The 20,572-nt window shown below is 35.6% G+C and overlaps 1 protein-coding gene across 1 annotated transcript in view; it reads left to right on the forward strand.

Moving 5' to 3' along the window:
• Nucleotides 1–20,572, forward strand: part of TOPAZ1 (testis and ovary specific TOPAZ 1) — a gene marked incomplete at both ends in the record, with an annotated part of 40,689 nt that overhangs the window by 8,042 nt on the left and 12,075 nt on the right. Inside the window, 11 exons of the mRNA XM_082310757.1 lie at nucleotides 2,259–2,326; nucleotides 4,719–4,849; nucleotides 6,879–6,940; nucleotides 9,248–9,360; nucleotides 11,656–11,726; nucleotides 12,443–12,580; nucleotides 17,001–17,064; nucleotides 18,202–18,353; nucleotides 18,566–18,658; nucleotides 18,860–18,975; nucleotides 20,453–20,519. Coding sequence (XP_082166883.1) covers nucleotides 2,259–2,326; nucleotides 4,719–4,849; nucleotides 6,879–6,940; nucleotides 9,248–9,360; nucleotides 11,656–11,726; nucleotides 12,443–12,580; nucleotides 17,001–17,064; nucleotides 18,202–18,353; nucleotides 18,566–18,658; nucleotides 18,860–18,975; nucleotides 20,453–20,519 — 1,075 coding nt within the window. The remainder of the gene's footprint in view (nucleotides 1–2,258; nucleotides 2,327–4,718; nucleotides 4,850–6,878; nucleotides 6,941–9,247; nucleotides 9,361–11,655; nucleotides 11,727–12,442; nucleotides 12,581–17,000; nucleotides 17,065–18,201; nucleotides 18,354–18,565; nucleotides 18,659–18,859; nucleotides 18,976–20,452; nucleotides 20,520–20,572) is intronic.

Below are 20,572 nucleotides of genomic sequence, written 5' to 3' on the forward strand. Positions count from 1 at the left end.
TTGTTTGAGCTTTGAATTTAAACACCAAGACGTGTTTAGCCAATGACAGTTTTCATCTTTGACTGTTTGTGACCTTAAAAGCCAGAGGGGTATTTTTAGTTATGAAAATTCCAGAATAATAATTTTTGGCTTCCACATTTCAGATAATGAGAGGACATGTCCTTCAAAAGCAGAACATACTGGTCACAACAGTGATTGAGGTCCAAAACTTCAAATAAGGCTTGTTTCTTTTTTTGTTTCTTTTTTTTTTTTTTTTTTAAGCAAACTGACAAAGCACCCAATAGCCAGAGGCACCTAACATCGCTACAGATATCTGACTTAGTTTCCCAACTATTGTAATTGCGCTTGTGCACGTGCCCAGAACTGATGTCTCTGAACAAGTAGGTTTAAGTAGGACAAGCAGATCTTGTCTCTTAATCCAGGAAGATTCAGAAAAGGCTCTGTGTGTGTATGTCCTGAATGGTTTGATTCAGTTAGCATGCTCTGACCTTTAGGATAAGTAGGAATGGTTATTTCTCTGGTGGTTGCTCTTTAAGAAGAGAAGAGCAAGTGCTGGACACTTCCAGGCATTAGTTGCCACTCATCAACGAGAGGATTGTGGACCTGCAGACTGAGTGGGGCAGCAAAACTCAGTTTTCACATATACTTCTGTTTGCCATTTTCTGTTGCCTACCCCTAAGTGACTCCTGACAGTGCAGGTTCTTGAATCAATCATCTGAGGTATTTATTTCCTCCCATGCACGGAATCTAGACACTTAACTCTAAGTGGCAGCCAGTATTTCTTTTCATCCCAACAGAACTAGTAGGTTCAGTGGATACCTTTGAAAGCACGTCAGCAGCCATTCGTGCTCTTAGGAGACTGCTGCATTTTACTGTTTTCCTCTTGAATAAGAAGCCTAAACTTGAATCCATTTTTCATATGCAAAATAGCAAACTGAACACTGTGGTTTGTGTAACTTGTGCTGTAGAGAGAGGTTTGTTTAAACTTAATCAGCAGCAGCATGCAAGAGCATCCCACATTCTGACATGCTCTAGTCTGTCTCCATTTCTAGATCTCTAAAGTGTGTTGACTTCTGGTTCTGTCTGCACTCCTAGATTTGTCAGGCTGGTGAGCAAATGCCAAGTACTGTAATAAATGTAGTTTTCTGTATGTGTTTTAGGCACCTTCTTTATAAGAACTTAGCTTCTGTAACTATTTCACACTACACAATTAGCAGAATCTGGTAAAGATTTGGAAGTGGCTTTTGACCTGAACATGAAGATTTCAGTCTCTTGATGCTGTTAAATATTTTCAGTTTCAAGCAATGTTTATGAAGATAACAGCTTTCTGGAGCTGTCTGCACTGCAATTTTACGAAAAAGAAAGTCAATTGTTGTTGTAGGCAAAAATCACTCAAACTTTGTATTTCACATAAAATGTGGGGGAGAGAGGCAATAAGCCTACAGAGAGCCTGCATCTAATAAAAATCCCTTTTTTCTCTGCAAACTTGCTGTAACTTATTAAACTCTGCTTCTTAAAATATCTTGTGTATATACATAGATATCTGTGCCTGAATGTTTGTATAGTTCCAAGTTACTTCTTGGGGAACTTCTTCCTTTCCACTAGGTTGTTGCAAATATTCATTGTTCCATTTTACTAGGCAGCTTGCTGTCATTATACTTGGTGTCGTTCACCAGGTACAAGCTTCCAAAAATCTGTGATGATGACATTGTTATTTTATATATTCTATATATAATACTTTAACATTTATTTTTACATTCTGAGCTTTTCTAAGGAGAAATACTTATTTTTTTCCCAACTTATCTTTAAAATAGGTGAAGTAAGTATCTTTCTGTGAATAAATGTTTGTTACCGTCTTTGAAATTCATTATTATGCAAATTGTGTTGAATATAAAATTACTATAAATCACATTTTGTAGGAACTGATGAATTGGCTCATTAGCACGGTATTTCCATTATTTGCTATACAGAGAAGATTTCCCTTCTCAGTATTTTAGGTAAAGGTGAAATGAGATAATGAGATAATTTTGGGATTTGAAATGTCTTCGTTTTACTTAACGTCTTTAGGTGTATATCTGTGGGGATGGACATAAGAAGCCAAAAGAGAGACTTAAGAACAGTCTTAAAACAGTGTTGTACGTAAGGATTCTGTCCATAGATAAAAGTATTACTGAGAACTTTAATTTTACATAACTGGTTAGATTAATTCTGCTTTTGTGCAAAATGGAAATCTTAAATACACTTTTTGTTCAAAACAGACACATTACCATACAAGAATCTGGAATGTCAAATGATATTGAAAATTCCTGTGATGGGGTGCTAAAAGGTAAGACTCTTTGGAGATTTTTGGAATGCGTAATCAAGAGAAGAAAGTAACCACAAAGATGTTCAGTGGCAAAACCTAGGCTCTCTACTTTCTGCATAAAATGAGGACTTGTCAGTTCAGTAATATCTTTTTATTGTAACAGCGATTTGTTCCCTAATGCGTATAAAATGGATGTCTTTTGAAATGGTACAGACCTGAGTCTTACAGGGAACATCTGCTTCTCTGTAGTACTTGTCTGTTGGTAGTACTGGGTTGTTTTTTTTTTTTTGGTTGTGCTTTTTTGACATCTCTCTGATACTTTAGGCAAGGAATTCTGTTAGTTGATGAGATGATAGTAAGACACTGAGTACTGTGATAGTATTTTGGCGTCTGACTCATAATCTCACTTGGTTGTTCTCTTGTGTTCATCAGCAGACAGAATTTTATAATAGTTTTTTTTCCAGGTTGTACTTTTGTTTTTTGCAGATGCTATGCCTATTCCTCTGACAAACTGTTTTGTTTCTTAAGGATGCTTATTTTTTTCAGAGAAGGATACCTCTGACTTAATGGTTTTTTCTTCCTGTTTTAAGCAGAACAGTCCCAACTAGGCAGCATCTGAATGTGATTTGTTTTGTTTTCTACAGCTTGCATACAGACCTACAATGCGAGATATGTCTGATGTGGAAGTTTCTCTTAGGTAGGTTGGAGGAACAGGATTTTGGCTTTGAACAGAAGCCCATTACTGACACATGGCAGAAGGCACACAGTGCTGAGACTGGTTTTGAAGGTTTTCGGTGTTTCCCGTTCTGGTGTCAGTTTGTCAGCTTGCTGTTAATCTGGCACTCTGGCATTATGTATTGATTTTGCTGCAGGCTTGAAAAATGTCTGTGACAGTACCTCTTGTGCTGTTTTTTCATATTAATGTCTTACGTTCATGTAGAAAGAGTGAGTGGTTTGGGCAGATGTAGCCTCCTGGAGAAAAAGGAGTGAATAGTGACTGTTTGGGAAAGAGAAGGTTTCATGCTTCAGTGATTAGAAGGCAAATAAAAGGTAATGGGAGTTAAGAGCTCAGTCACCAAGAAATAGACACAAGTTCCCTGAGGAAGAGTAGGGAGGAAGTACACAGGCTTCTGGTGATGTAAAGAGCCAGAGAGGCCTGTGCCATGGCATCTGCAGTACTGAGGTGATTGAAACCAAACCTGAGAGCAAGTCCTGTACTGTTTAGTAACTTCTGCATTTTCTTAGACTCTTTGTTGTTTTACTTAATGTTCTAACAAAATTTGAGGCTAAAAGTCTTTGGGTGTTTTTGTGGTGCTTAAAATAAAGAAAAAGGTTTAAGTAGGTCCTTCTTCCTAAATCTGAGAAACTTAGGATCACATCACACTCTTAAATTAATATGCACATGGTAACTTATGTTTGATGTATGACTTCTTAAAAAGACCTGTACAGAACAAAAGAAAGGTACCTGGGTTTGGTAATTACTGACAATTTATGTATTTATTTAGAAATACGTATCACTGCTTTGGTGTCTTACGTAGTGAGGTCATGGCTGCCTGTCTCAGTGGCTTCACAGTCTAAGGGCAACAAATACTACAGTTAAGATATTCTGGATGACATCAATCCTCTTCATCTTTCAAGTGGAAGTCTTATGTACGTTGTCTTCAAGCAGATGTGTCTTGTACTAATGATCATACAGAGACCAGTGACTATGAGATAAAAGCCTTTCTGATAATAATCTGATTCTTTCTTCCTGTATCTGGACAACGCAGTGCAGTTGAAATTCATTCATGTGATCCAATGAAATAGTGAATTTCTTTTCTATGCAGAGCTCTTTCTATTGTGCATAAACAGCTGCTTCAGAAAGCTGCAGTCAGGTGTTCTGTTCATTTCCTGTGGCATCTGCAAAAGGTGCTGAAATTTCCTGACACTGAATTCTTATTGACTTTACTGTATTACAGGAATTTGGAGTTTCTCAGTTATCTATATTTAGTTCAGGGTTGCATCATGCCATTCCAATTAACTTATCCCCTTCTCCAGCAAAGACTAGGTCTTTATTTGCTTAGCAAATTACCATACATATCTTTGGTTGTGTTTTAATAACAAAACTTACCTGAATCTATTTCTAAAATATTGAATTCAATGTTATATAAATAAACCTGTTGTACTGTTCTACAGGGACTATTACAGAATATACAGCTTGGATAGAATTTTAATTGCAGCTTCAGTTTAATATTTATTTGAAGTGGTTCGTGCTTTAAAGGTGAAATAATTTTACATATAAATTTCACATTTAGGTAGTCCTAGGAGTTCTTAAATGTCATTAGTATTAAGGCTTTGTAATATTTAGGAAATAAAAGCTTTGTTGTCTTGTAGCATGGGAAACACATAAAGTAATGTATTTATACATTTTCAGCTAAAGATATTAAAACCCACAACTCCTCCAGAGGAAGCAGTCCTTTGGGAGGTGTTACTGAGGACTTTCTTGAAGAAGGGCAACTGAGAGAACTAGATGAACTTTTAAAGAGTTTTGACGTGGATGAAAAGGTACTGAGAAATCATGCTTTCTGTCACTAAATAGTTTAAGAAATTATAGTCCATGTAATTGGATAATTTTAATTACTAATGCTGTTTTGTGAACAAAATTTTTAATTTGCTGTAATAAAGAGAATATTAGTGTTTCATAGATTACCGTGCCATTGACAATGTAAGTTTTGCTTGACAGAACTTGCTTTTTTTACCTTGTCACTACTAATTCATCTTCAAATTTGAAATGAAACAAGATATTGTTATATCAGTTGTTACAGTAATTCTGTATTACCAATTGTGTGAAAATTACTGTTCCAGTGAACACCTAAGAGGGCTACTGTGCATATATGACATTTTTACATAACATACCTCATTTTAAAAGTTGGTGTTAAATGCTTCTTAGCACACAGTCTCAGAAGGATGGGGTGGTGTTGGAAAGCTGGGGAGCTGCACAGCCATCATGCATCCGAGGATCATTCTGTGGCTCATTACTTGGGCAGAAGGGCCATTACATTAACATACGGACTTCCTGGCAATTCAGAGGGAATGTTAAGCCATTTTCATGCTCACTGACTTTATCTGACCCTTCTACCCTCTCTGTCCTCCTTCCTCTAGATAATAAGTTTAGGTCTTTTAAGACTTGCTGAAGTTTTTTACTATTTACTTCTTTGATAATGGACTGGAATTTACATCTCTCTGCCACTCAGACATAGCTGCTGATAGCATTTACTGTTTTCCACTACTTCAAGAGTGGATAATGGTTTTAACTGGATAAGTCAAACTGTAAAATTCACATGGCAACTGGTAAGTAATTGATAAGGTAATCAAAGAGTAGGGAATCAGTTTTCCTGGCAAAATCATTATTTAAAAGCAGAATAGAAACACTTTCTTCAGCAAATGGAATTGAGGCTGCTAATATCTGATTCACAAAGTGATCAGCACCATTTTGTTCCGTGACCTCTTAGAGAGGGTAAAAGGGTCTGTCATACAGTATAGGTTACTGGAGGTGTAGTACTTGTTGCAATATTGCCAGGTCAGTCCCAGTTGGGCTACTTCATTGTGTTATGGCTTTATAAAATCAGTGTCCTAATGTTTGCTTTTCTGTGCTGTGTTGGACAGTAAATAAGTACTGTCAGATTTCACCCAAACCTCAAACTTAACCAAACTTAAGCCACAAAATACATGCTACAGCCTTAAACCTATTCCTATTCCTGTATGTGGATGGAAAACTAGCTGTGCAGACCTGGGGAGGGAGTGGAATGGCAGAACACTTCTTGCAAGTATTCTACCGTTTGGGGTGAATTTGGGGTTTTGGTTTTTTGATGGCTTTTTCAACTAATAATGCTGTGAGAAGGACAAAAACTAACCATGGGGAAAACCCTAAAAATATTTGGGGAACTGGTAAAATGAAGTTTGGAAATCCGATGAGAGCATATCCGTCTGTAATTCTTTGGCTATCAGAAATTTGTGATATTATGTGAAGTTCAAGTTGCTTCATGAATAATGGAAAAAACAAAGCCAGGATTCCTTGACTTTGTTCTATATCAGTCCTTTCAGATTCTCACCCGCAAATATGTTAGGTACTGTCTTTTTTCTCCATATCTTTGGGGATTTTTTACCTATACATGGTGGTGTACAGCTGAGCAAAAGCCTTAGATTTCTCCTCAATACAGCTTTAAATTTTCATTAAACTTGATGGAATGTCTTTTGTGGGTTTCTACACATCTGTCAGGCGCAGTTAAAATTGGGCAGTGGGCCTAAAAATTGCTGGGATTATCAGTGGGAGCAACGAGAAGTGAAGACAATCATGTCACCTTTTTTCCAATTAAAAATCACTGTTTTAAAGATCACAGAGTATAATGGCGGCGTATCCATTTAAAAAGGTAGTGTAAGAGTAACCCTACAGTCCAAATTACAGTTTTTACAGTCAAGACTGTATTATCACACCTTCCAACGATCACTAACAGTTTTAAGTCTGTAGTGTAAAGCGTAACAGGCTTAGTAGTGCTTTGCTGTATCTGAAAGTACACTTTAAATATCTTCACAGTTCAGGTTTGCAGATGGAGTGCCTGATGTTAAACAAGAAAAAAAGGGTGAAGCTGAAAAAAGGTATATATACCATGTCCTTCATGTAACCTGTGATGTTCCCCAGTTACTGTACAAATGAAATGCGATGTTTTTACTGAAACACCATCAGCATTTTAATTCATTTTTTCTACGTTATTGTGACTATGTGATGAAGAAAATAAATATGTGTAATAATGTAATTTCATGCAGAATACAAGACAAGTATAGTCATAGCCTGACAGGACAATAGAGGTTATTTTGTTCTCTGGCTGGTGACAAAATATATCCACTTTATGCCAGTGTCGCACCTTGGCATCTCAATGTGAGTACAGCATAAGATACATTTCCAGCCACAATAGCGCTTACCAGAACTTTCTTTAAAAAAAAAAAAAAAATCAATGAAACTTCCAGGTTTCTTTTGTGCCTCTTGGAACTTTCTAAATTGATGAAAGAATTGAAAGATCTCATTCAAATTCTGGCTGACAAATATTTGAACAGCAGTAGAAAAAGGCGCTTAAAACCATGGCATGTGGAGTTAAGCACGTGCTTTACTGTTCTGCTAGCTTCAAGCTGTGCTTACGGTGTTTATTGTACATATGACTTAAAGTGTCAGACTTAGAAACTTCCATTCAACATCAGCCCAAAAATGAAGCAGAATAAGACTTTGTAGAAAAAGTATATTTAACTGATGGAATACTTAAGTAATTAGAAGAGAAATAACAGATATATCAGAGTCATTTTCACAATAATCAAGAAACCTTAGCTGGCATAGAAGAGGCTATTGCTTTTTTCCAGCACCAGTCACATTTCTGTGACAGACTTCAAGTGTACCAGAAGTCCATTAAATGGAGAATATTGCCTCTTTTCATTAATTCACTAGAGAGCTCCAAGCTCCTCCTCCTGCTAAAACACCCGTTTAAATTTACCTTAGTAGCATAAATAGTTTTTTATGCTATAGAATAAGTAGATTATGCTGAATAAAATGTTTGTGCAAGTAATATTGCATTACTTCACTTCCTTAGTTGAAATGCAGCACTCTCTGCAGTTAGAGAAGAGGCATTTATTCCTTCATTTGGAGTCAAACTATTTTCTCTAGTTTTACTCAAAAATGTTACCATTGCAAAGTTTCATCTAGAAGAAAACATAGTTACTGTTCTTATTTGGCAAACCGCTTCTAGTGATGCTGTTACTTAAAAAAAGAAATTGATTGTAGGGCTATATAGTTTACAGTTCCTGGCAAAATTGTGTGTAGTTTCATGTCTGGATTAAAAAGAGAGCTGAGATTGTTACCCTGAAGGTAAGCTGCTATGAAAATCCTATTGTGTCAGATCTGAGGCTGGCATCAGAAGGAAGCATAAAAAAAATTTTTACATAGTAACTTGAAAATTCTGAGTAACTAGATCTGCAGATCTTTTTTCCTCTGGAGACTAATACAATCCATTGACTAGAATAAAAATAAAGATTGATACTGAAGAATTTGGGTTTATTAGATAGAATTTATTCTTCTCTGCCGTAGCATTTTTATTTCAAACTGTATTAAAAACAGCCTGCAATTTAGGAAAGATTTTAATTATCCTGGCCATGAGAAGTATTAAATAGCTAGAATGGTCCCCTCATAGGAGATAGCAAGTCTATTTCTGTCTCCAAACAGCAAGCAGGCTGGGAGGGGAAGAAGATCTCATGAAAGGGGATTATTTTTTTCTGTGGCTTTATTTACAAATAAGAAAGAGATCACTAAGTATTTTGCTAGTAATATTTGTAGTTTATTTTGGAAAACATCACATTTTAGTAGTTTAATTATCTGGAACGTACATATATGGGAATAGTTAAAGGCAGAACAGTCTTTAATTGGAGTTCTCTTTGAAATCACCTAAATCTTCTGTCAGGTAGAGTCAGTTATTAGGAAAGAACAGTTGGCTCTTCAAATTTAATTTCAAAAGCTTTGTGGATTACTTCCTTGGCAGATATTACATAACAGACTACTGAAAAATAGATGCTTCTTCAGAGGTGACAGAAATCATCTCAGTCTTCCTGTGAGCATAATGAAAAAAAATAGAAGTGGTTCACGGGTGCCTTTTCCACTTATTTATTGAATTTCATATAATTATACTTTAGGACAGAATAATCTCCGCTAAGATCATAATCAGATTGGACCAGGCAGTGAGAGTAATGAAAGTAAAGTTGGGACTGCTAGCTATTTAAATTTACAGCAAGTTTTTAAGTGTTGTGTAAATTGTTGAAGAAATTCTCATCTTTTATGCCTTAATCCCCCTTTTTAGGTGTTTAGTATATGGGAGAAGCACCTGTTTAATTTGGTTAAACAAATTTTTATTTTTTAATACTCAACAGTGACTGTAAATACAAAGATCTTGTGAACTGTGAATTGCTATCAGGATTGCCATTGCATGCCCCCAAAGTAAATGTCCTCAGTGAAGCTACAGTGATGAAGCCCCGGACAAATGGTATCGTATGCTGTATTGGTAAACCCTCCAGCATTTATTTTTACATGTGTTTTGTTTACATATAAAATCGTAAGGAATTTCCTCAGTTCCTAAAGGCATTGGCTGGAATTTGTTTCAGTTTCATACATAGAAGCAAAAATGCAAGCTGTCGTGATAGGTTAGTGAGGTTGGTTGGGTTGGGTTTTTTAGCAGAATCCTATTTGGTAGGGTCAAAGAGCAATCATTCTGTCTTGGTATTTATGGCTCTCAGATGCTTTAATAGTACAGCAATGCCTGCATTCTTAGTATTTTGACACATTGTGTTTGAGCCATGTTATTGGCAAGTAACTTGTTCTTCTTTATTTGTGGTCAGAGAACGTGACTGCAGATTTTCTTGGTTGGTTATTATCTGTCAGCAAAACTTGGCTAAGGGATTTGCCCACCTTGCCGAAGGTCAGAACTTTGTTGTTTATGCCAATTCAAATGTTTGTGAGGCATTCACTAGACTGAATCAAGGAAATTATCTAGATTTAATAAGCAGCACTTCATTTTGATCTGGTGTATTTCACACCTGGGACAGGTACCTCTTCAGTGTCTCTGCCGCCAGAGAAATCGTAATGTAATGGAACTGTAGTCAAAGTTTCCTTCTCTTTTTCTCTGCACATAACTCTGACATTTAGCCTTACAAACATGCCTAGTTTTATTTGGCGCACAAGATAGATAGAGAAAAACAGGAATTGATTACTTATGGATAGATAGATAGTGCATTCTGTTTCTTTGCAACAGCTGTTTTGGGAATTAATGTTTTTAGATTTATTGGTTAATATGGATGTTTATAAGCATGGATTTCCTGAATTGAGATCAGTGGAAGAGGTTCTTGCTTAGTTTCAAATTATACTGCCAGTCTGAGCTTGTAGAACGATTTTATCATCATGTCATTTCACAATATTTTCAGGAAGTGCAAGAAACATAGATGCTGTAAAAAGCAACTGTGAAATATGTCTCTAGACTACAGTAGTTTGAAATTGCTCATGTCTTTGGCCTTAAAAGTGTATACACCTTCTGAAGAGTTCTTCTAAATCTTCCGTCTTAAAATCATTTGACGTGGTTTCTGTGCTAGGAGAGGGCAAAACAGCCTTTTTTTCTCCAGAACTGTGCAGGCAGGATTGGCTATTTCACTTTAGTGCCTGCTCCCCTACAAATCTGACATACAGTCAGCAAGGAGAGTACAAACTGTTGAAAGGACCTGGTCAGAAACTCTACGCTGTGGGAACAGCAAGAATCCGGAGGAAAGACGTCTGACCTCAAGTTCCCAGTGGCATTTTTCTGCAGCTAGTGGTTGACTGTTTTCTCAGTCTTTTTCCTGTCACTAAATTTATCCAATCCTGAATTTACCAAATTGCCCACCATCGCTGCACAAAATTATGCAGCTGTGACAGTACGTAACATTTAGATATTTAATTGTTCTACATTGTAGTTCTCCTTCCTATCCTGCGATAGTCCTATTTGTTTAGAAAGACGTGCAGTTTAAGAACCATGTAACTCGTGCAAGTCTCTCGTAGAACATGCATCATTATTGGATGCTCTTTCGTAACTATAGTTTGTCAGAAAGGGCCAAGCACCCTGCCTTTTGAATACCCCAGTTCTTTCAAGGGGCCAGATGGGAACCCTAGAAAGCAAGGCATTCAAAAGCTCTTATTTCTCTTTAGATATGGATTTGAAAATTTGAACTTTTATCTTCCATTAACATTATTCATTTTTCAGAGAAACAAATCTGTTATCAATAATAATTAAAGTTCTAAAACCAAATTTCTTGGTTAAGAAACCAGTAACTTACATTGGACTTAAGGTGATATTGCACTGCTTAAAACATAGAGTATGAAAGGCTTTATTTCAATTCAGGAAAAATAGTTTAAATTTATGGCTAGTGATGTTGGAATGCAAAAATTACTGATAAAGTGGTTTGGTTTTTTTTTTCCTTTTGAAATTAAAACTTCCGGATATTTTTATTCCATTTCTTTTCTTATCTCTGTAAGTTAGATTAGAAACCTTGGATAAAGTAGTGAAGTTTTTAATTTAAATGTGCTTATTCTTGAAGTTTGTGTAAAGTCTCACTTTTAGGATAATTAAGAAAACTAACTTAAATTACTGGCTTTAGATTGTATTAATCAAATTTTCATTAATCATTGCTGTGACTTGAAGGAACTATAAAACTAAAAGGAAAATAAGATAAATGAGAGTGGTTTCAGTAAGATTCATTTTATTACATTATCCATTTATTGCCCTCATCCTGATTTTTAGATTACAGATTTTCAGGAAAAAGTCCTTTACTGCCATTGCAAAATTATGGAGATTTTGAGCCATGGAAGATGGAAAAAAATGCAATTGTGAGTTGTTAAATCCTTAATGGTTTCTAATCCTTTGGCACTAATTTCGTTATGGATATTCAGACAATTCTCCATATATCTAGTCAGAAATTATGAATCTATGAATGTTTATGTTTCTGCTCCTCTAAAGATGTTACCACTGAGTAAACGCAATTTCTGAGAACAAAATCAATGATGAGGGGACAGCTATTCACAGTGGAGCTTTGTTGATTTCTATTTCCAGCTTAAGCAAAATCAAATAATGCTTTTTGCTTTATTGTTTTTGTAGAACTGAAAAGCAGACAAGGTTTCACATGTTTAAGACAGACTGCATTATCCATTATGCTGGGCACTGAAAAAGGGTAAAGGAAATCGATGCCCCGGAATTCTCAGACTGTTATCCAGAGCCATGCAGGAGTTTGTCACCTTTCCTCCTCCTCTCTGCTCACTGTCCATCTCATTTAGCAGTTCTTGCATTCTCTCTGTGGTCTTCAAGACAGAGTTTTGTTGTGTTAGACACTAGCACGACATGACAAGGGATTGATCTTGGTCTGCTTTGAAATGCTGCAAATACAGTATAGAGATGAGGGTTGTTTCAAAGGTTTAATTGTAGATCACATATTTTTTGCCTTTGTTTATAATTTGTAGGTATTTTGAAATTCTCATAAAAATGAGCATGTTTGCTTTCAAAAAATATTATCTGTCCTTTTTTTCTGCTTGTTCTAATTTTATTTTAGGCTTCTCATTCAGTCCAGCAGATCCTCGAGATGATTGAATTGCCCCGTAAATATTGCAGATTTTACTTCATGACTTTACGTGGGTGTGAAAGAGCAAAATGTTGGTTTTGGCATGTTCCTGAGCAAGGGGATGAAAAGGTAAAGAGATTTACTGAAGAAAGGAACAGATTGTAAGTGTGAACACTTTTTAAATGCTAAAACGACATCTCCTTTTGTTCATTTATATATGGAAAGGGAGTAAATTTCAGAGATTGATGGATCAAAAAAAAGTTCAGAAATTCTTCCTCTCAATGTCTTCTAAAGTTCTTTTTTAAAACAAAATGGTAGAATTTTGAACTAGTGGATGTTTTAAGAGAACAGACATCAGCAAAAGAGCAAGAATTAGGCTGTACAAATATATAGTAGTAGAATGGGGAGATTCTGAGACATTTCTATCCCAAGCATTGGAGACCTGTAAGCAAACCCAGACTTTGTATGTATTCTTAAAGTCAAAAGCCATCTATGGTATATTACTTTCTGCAACTTTTGTGCAAGAGGGGCATGTTTGTTTAAAGATGCTGTAATCTCCTTAAATGGAGCAACAATTCTCATAATATTTGCAAGGAAAAATACTTTTCCAGTGCTGGGCAAAGTAGATGTCTTTTCAAACCATTTAACAAAGAAAGTATGAGTCTGTAATATTTCCAAGAACTCTGCAAGGCAAACTGATTGTGCTGTCATGTAATAAGATTTTGGAATTGGCTGTATGAAACCAAGACTTAGGTGGTTCTGTAAATCACTTGGAAGCAAACAAAAAACATTAAAACAACTAAATGAAGACAAATGCTTAAACTTGTTCTCATCAGGTCTTACAAGATTTATTTCTTATCTACCATCTTATTGGTATGAGTACAATTTTCTCTTTGATGTCAAGAAGTAAGAAATTACAGAATGAAAAGCTAAAAAATAACTTGTGGTGAACCTGTTAGACATAAATACTAAAAAAAAAAAAAAGGTAGCATCTAAAGGAGCTTATTCATCTCCTTGATATCTTAAATATACTATGTCAGAATTTTTAAAATACATCAGTGTAATTTGGTTTTATTTTTCTTAATGTTTTCTCTTTTCCTTTTTATGTTTCAAAAAGAAGCTGTTTTTTTTTTCTAATGCTTTGTAACCCCTTTGAAAATTTATATGACAGCTTAAAAATACTAAGATGATTTGAGAGTAATTTTGTATGGGATGTTTTCCCTTTTCCTCAATTGTGAAATATCTTTGGCAGGCCGCAGTGAATATCAGTAATTTTCAGCTAGTTTGTATGAATTATCATGGTTTATAGTGCTTCATTATATACAGGCTCATTAAAGAATTAAATTATTTGCCTAAAACTATTAAAAATCTATTCCATTTGATTTTACTTGTGGTGCAGCACTCCAGCACACTTAGTGTTCTGCCCACCAAACCTAGCCTAACTTTCTTGGTAGTCTGGGAGTCTACTTTGAGTTTTGTTTGTTTGTTTATTTATTTATTTTTTAAGAACTGTCCATTTAAAAATTATAATAGGCCAAGCACCTCATGGTGGCACCAAAGTACATAAATGGAATACAGGTAAAGCAGCAACAAAGTCATCTAGGCAAATACAGGGGAAATAAATCTCTTTAGGAACTGTTATGCAGGCTGGTAATCCAGTTGCTTAGTGCTGTGTTTTCAGTGATGTTTGTTACCAGAATATTTGAAGAGAAATACCTTCTCCCATAATGGATATTCCTTCCTTTTCATTAAGTAACTGGTTGATGCTTTAAGGCATGACGTACTAGGATTTAACACTCTTCACAGTTGTGGTTGATCACATAACACAGCAGTGATTTAATTCATAAAAACATCATATGTGTTGAAAATCAGCACGCTCGAGCTCAGCAAGTTCTACAAGTGACCAGTTTTTATTTTTTTAAAAGATGCCTTTAATTTCGAACAGTGAAATCTCTTTTGTATTAGGCAAAGTAAACAAAACTATTAAGACTGTGTTTTAAATACTCCCTGAAGTATTTAAAGGGGGAGGATCTTAACAATGTGTATCAGTATCTGATGGGGGTGTAAAGAAGATGAAGCCGGACTCTTCTCAGTGGTACCCAGTGAAAGGACAAGAGACAGTGGGCATAAATTGAAATTACAGGAAATTCAGTTTGGCTTGAATGACGCTTCAGACTGTTGCTAGATAATAATTCCAGAGTTAAATAAGTGGTTTGAAAACATGTCTTTATGCAAACTGTATTTCTCTGATTTTATTTTAGCTTTGTGTACCTTGCTCATTAACTTTTTTTGGACTCGTATCTACTAAAGAAACGCTTACTTTTTGTGACTTCTTGCTTTCTTTTTCCTTGATCCTATGAACCTCTAACTAGAAACAAACAGGATATAAAATAGGAAGGTTTCTATCTTCATTAATGTCTTGAAACTTCAGGGCCTTGGGCGTATGCTTCTGTTGTGTTTTTCTTTTTAATCTGGCTTCCTAAAGAAATGAGACTTAAAGTCGCACTGTCTTTTTATTACTGTCTCTAACTGCCTTTAAATAATTTTTTAACCTGTTGGTCAGTTTTAGCCACATTTAATATGGAGTGTGTGTCTCAGAGATGCCACAGGGTTCATAAACAGAATCTCTTGTAAAAAGGATTCTGGTTTTGATCTCACTGAGTGAAGGGCTGCAGCACGGGGTTTTCCCTGAGTGCGCGCTGACTGGGAGATGCTGAAGGATTTCATAAATTCTGGTGCTTGTTCTGATTCAAGCACCTCTGTGTTACTGTAGTAGAACTATGTTTTACCGGACAGTCGGTTGCTTGTATAAGATACGCAGCCCTTTGTTATGGTTTTTATTAAATGGTCATGTTAAATGAGTTGTGGAATCAACTGATAGGTGACAGAATAGTGTGATCTATACTACCTTTTGAAAATGGGAATTGTCTCCTTCATGTACCTTCATTCAAAATGTATTATGGTTAACCCAAAATTTAGAGATTCTCATATTTTTACATGGTCTGTAGGTTCAGTTACACCTTTTAAAATTGAAACAACTAAATCAACTGAAGCCTCCTAGAAGGTGTAAATGGATAACACATTTAGTTTCTTTTATGAATGTAATGTAACATGTCCCATGATTAAATACTACTACAACTGGATTTTCCAAGCAATTTCACTAATACTTGGAACAGTCAGAGCTCCAGATGCAATCTTGGCTTTTTTTGGGAGTCAGTCCAAAGAAGGAGGAAAATAGATTCCAAAAGAAAGCAAACTAATTTACATACTGTAAGCATGTGCTAAAGTTTATTTTGGAAATGCCCTCAGCCACCTGGGATTGTAGATTTGGATTGAATGAGTTAACCCACTGCCAAGTGACACTGCATATATATAAATGATCAAAGATTCTACATGATCTTCTGAAAGGTATATCTCAGACTGTGGTTCAACAACAGTATAACACTGTTGCAAAATAAAAACAGTAAGCTTTATTTATATTCAACATACTTACATGTACAATTTTTGTGTTCTTGAGTTGATTATCTGAACAGGTTAATGGTTTTAAAGAAAGATGTCCTGGCCCCAAGCCAGCATCTTCAGCTTTGATGATAAGTCGTTTGCTGTGTAATAAACTCCGTGAGTGGGTCCAGTCTAATTTTGAAGTTGCATGTAAAAATAAACCCGACTCAATTCTGTAGTAACATAACTACTAATTTAGGGCGTTTTCTGTCTTTTGATTTTTCATTATTTCACAAAATAATATTAAATATGACCCATTTACGTTGTTGCACAGGAAGACTGTAAATGTTCCAGAGGTGACAAAGGGTATCTGAAAGGGTGGGTGGTTTTTTTCCTAACTTCGAATTCTAGGATTTAATCTCGGTAGTCTTTATTTCTTCATCTGCAGAGATGGAGCAAAATGTGTAAGTATCACAAAGCTGACAGCTTAAGATGGTAAGACAAGAATGTTCCAATACCAAACAACATATTAAAATATCTAGGTGTGGATTTTTTTTTTGGTCAAGTGGGTCTGAGGTGAAATGATTCATTAAGTCAAGTTAGTTCTGAGTTTTTTCTTCTGTGTCCTTATGAGTGATTCTTCATGACGATCAGTGTTACCAACTTCATTTCTAGATGATTTTTTGACTTAGTTGGTATGTTCATGTCATTTTTGTTTATCATGTTTTCACTTTCACGTTTTTGCTTCCCTGTCTCTGTTTGCATACAGTCTGCCACATTTATACTAATTCCAAAGTAACTGTATTTTCGAATTCCTTTTTTTGTTTGCTATGAGTATATACACACCCATGCATGCAGTTGTGGTCCCAGCAGCTCCTTTCCCAAACATTTCATCTACATTATTATTCTATTGGATTTGCTGTCTTTTTGACAGTGCCTTTGCCTACAGACCCAATTACCTTCTTATACCTTTTGTCAGTATGTATGGGTTAAATAGAAGCAATGTAAAGCTTGTTTCCTTATAGAACTTACGTTTGTTGGTAGTTCTTTTGTTTGGCATAAACTGAGGTAACATTTTACTATGGATTAATTTTTCCTCTTTTTCTAGATTTGCATGGAAATACTTAGGACATACATTAGTATCAAAGAATCAGGCCTTCTAAAACGTGCAGGTATGATATAGTAGTAGTTTTTTATGTATCTTTGATACCTAGCTTATTTAAAGTAAATTAAATAGGCTGTCAGGAGAGAAATGGGTGCCACTTCAACAGTGAATAAGAAGTTCTGATTTTGAAGGAATACATCCAATCCATGTGTTTTCATGTTCCAGCTTCCTGTTGAGGCTAGGTATTTATTAGATATGCAGTTATCTCAGGAGGTTGTTATAAATTTTACTTCCACGGAAAATTAACTTAGCCTGAATGAAACTAGACTTGAGAGTAGAATGAGTTACTGGGGCAGGGGGTAGGTTTAACAGAACCAAAATTTTCTAAAGGCACTGTTGAACACCCTGGCCCAACATGACAAATCCAAAAACTTTAGAATTAAGGTCTTTAAATGAAGTGCTCTTACAGCACCCAAACAGCTTCAGTTTAGTCCTTTCACATTACCATTTATGCAAACAATTATGATTAACACATTTTAGGGACTGTAGTTGATTCAGATCCATCTGAGCTTTTGAGTTCAGGCAGAAAGGGCTAAATTTTACTCTGCACAGTCATTCCTTTTGTACCTGTCCTGAGCAGTCTTTTAAGTTTTTGAAAGCTTATTAGTGTAGCACAATGTGAACGTGGGATCCAGTTGCACCCTGTCTAGTAATGTTCCCATGCTGAAATACTGAGCGTTGTAATGCAGATAATACTGGGTACCAGCAGGCTACAGTACATGTCTATCAGGGCTAGCACTGGAACGGGTTGTAAGACCATCCACCATGATAACACTGCATGTCCTAGAGCTTCATGTCTGGAAAGGCCTTACTACCTTGATGCGCTTACCAAATCTAACCTGGGTTTGTGCATTTCTGCACAAAATCAGCTAAGCTTTCTTGAAACCTACAGGGCTTATGGTGTTCGGCTCAATGACAGGAGATATTTCAGAATAGTCAGTCTGAGTCTAGTAAGGTTAGACTGTATTCAGGGTTAGACTGTATTCAGACTGGATCCTGTCACCCATTTTTGTCCATGTCTCTGTCCCATAATATCCTGGATAATTAAGGGTTGTTACACTGCATTTAAAATTTAAGGAAATAACTTCTTTAAATAGTTAGCATCAGTTACCCCAAAGTGAAATTAATTTACTTGCTTTTTCAGTCCAAATATTTGTGAAGTATTACAGAGAAGTTACTCCTGGTGTGGATTTTGCTTTTCAAGTGCTGAATGATCTTCTGATTTCTTTGCTCAAGAACTGTTTGTTGCGGGAAGTATTTCAGATATTGAATGTAACTGTACAAATCAATACACTGGTAGGTGACTTGGTAATATTTTTTAAATCTTTGATCCTTAGTTTCTTAGTTTTTTGAGTACTATGCCATTTGTAGTAATAAGTTTGGTTTTAGTGTGCTACTCAAATCTTGGGGGGGAAAAAAGAGCTATTCAAAAGTTCCTGTTATAAAAACCCTAAGCTTTCTAATTGAACAGAGTTGCAAAACTGATTGTGCTTTTTTGTCTAAATTAGCCAGCTGTAGATGTTCTTCTGAAAGTTTTTGAGCATGTGGCTTCTTTGAATATAAGAGACGCTGTGCCTACATTAATCAGTACCTTTTGTAAGGTATGAGTTTGATTGTACTACTGCTACTTGTTGGAATTTCTGAAATACCTTGCCTGTTTTAAAACACAAACATATCACTTTAATATTATTTCAGTACTGTTTTATGAAAGTTATATTGTGACTAGCTGAATTTGTGGTACGGGTTTCCATTTATCCCTTTTTTTTTTTTTTTTGACTTTTCTTCCCCGTTTGATATTACAGCTCATTGATGCTGGTATGTTCCTAGAGTTTGAACATTTTGACTGTATTATTAAGTTCCTTCACCAATTGCAAGTTTCCAGTCAGGAAATAAATATTGTTTTGAACATAAAATCCAGGTATGTTTTTAGGGAGCTGTTTTATAATTATATCTGTCTAGTTCCTTCTTCAGGTTCTATTTTTATAAATTTATGTAAAAACTTTAAAAGGCAATTAGAAAATGCAAATTTAGTGGTTTGGATGGAAATACTATCATATCATACCTAATTGTATTTTAAAGTGCTGTCAATCTACTGTGCTTCAAAAGTCAAGGATTGTTAAATCAAAATTTAGATTCTGACCACAGTTATGATTAGTTTTTTCCATATTGATCATCATTGTACAATCTGTTCCCAGCTGTGCTGTATAACTGTTGTCAAATTAGAAACATCATGGTTTAATATATCATTTAGGCCTGCATAAGCAAACACTACTTCAGCAATAAACAACCCTTCTAGGCAATAAGAGGATTAGTTATAATCTGAAGTAGTTTTCTAGTTTCGTTTACTGTGCGGCTGCATAAACACTTGTGCCAACACAACTAGGGAGGAGGGTCATTTTTTGAAGGACTGCTGGATCATGCTGGGCAAAATGTGAAATCACAGCCCAAATCTGTTCCAAAAGTGTTGATATCTCCCCATCACTTGCACAAGATTGTGATCGGTTTTTTTTTTTATGTCGTCTGCGTCATACACACACACGCAAGTTGAGAAACTAAATTTGCGATTCATAAAGCAACCTTTGATTCTTAGAGGAAACCAAATATGCAGCATCTACTGTATGAAAACAAGCCATCACTGTTTCAAGTGAAAGCACTGTAGAAATTATTTGCTGCTTTTCATACTTTTCCATTGGAGTACCTTTTAGCCACGGCTCTCAGTGTTTTACCAGTGCAACCTACCACACATGTTGGAGGTAATTTTTATCACTTTTCAGATCAGGAATCTGATTCACAAAGGAATGACCCCTTCCAGGTTGCCTCAGTACGTATGTGTTTTCAGCACAAACTGAGAAACAGTCTGTATCTATGAAGACTGAGCAGCTGTGCTACTTCAGCTACATGTGTTAGCTCAGTCATACGTAGGTTATGTATCACGATAGCATCGCACTGGGTAGGTGTATCCATTGTTTCAGTTGCAGCATCAGAATAAAGTGTTATGCTGCTAGGTATTTGAAGCTGAATAGCACTTTCTTTCATGTAATTAACTTTTTTCTTTTACCTTTATGTCACAAATACATACAATACAGTTCTGCATTTACTTAATGGATTGCAAGTCTTATACCTTTTCAGTTACATTTCTACTGAGACAAGGAAATACGTTCTTTGAAAATAGCTCTGCTCAATTATTTGCTTAATACATGTACTGACTTCCCTTGGCATGATTGTAAATATCTGTTTTCAGTGTCCAGTGTGTATAGTGTGTAGTAAATAGGATCAAAAATCACATCAGTTTTTAGTTCATATATGATAATTTGTTGATCACTTTCTGCTAGTGCATAGCTTAGTTCAATAGGCTGTGTTAAAATTAAGTATTAATATTCTTTTTCTTATGGAAGATTTCAGGAAAGACATTTTGAAAAGAATTGGCTTTTTGACTTCAATTTGGCAGTGGCTGAAATTCAGGTACAATATGTGCATTCTTCAAGACTGTTGGAATACTTAAACCATGACTTCTT

The sequence above is a fragment of the Platalea leucorodia genome (genome assembly GCF_965183815.1).
Source record: "Platalea leucorodia genome assembly, chromosome: 1".
NCBI lineage: Eukaryota > Metazoa > Chordata > Aves > Pelecaniformes > Threskiornithidae > Platalea > Platalea leucorodia.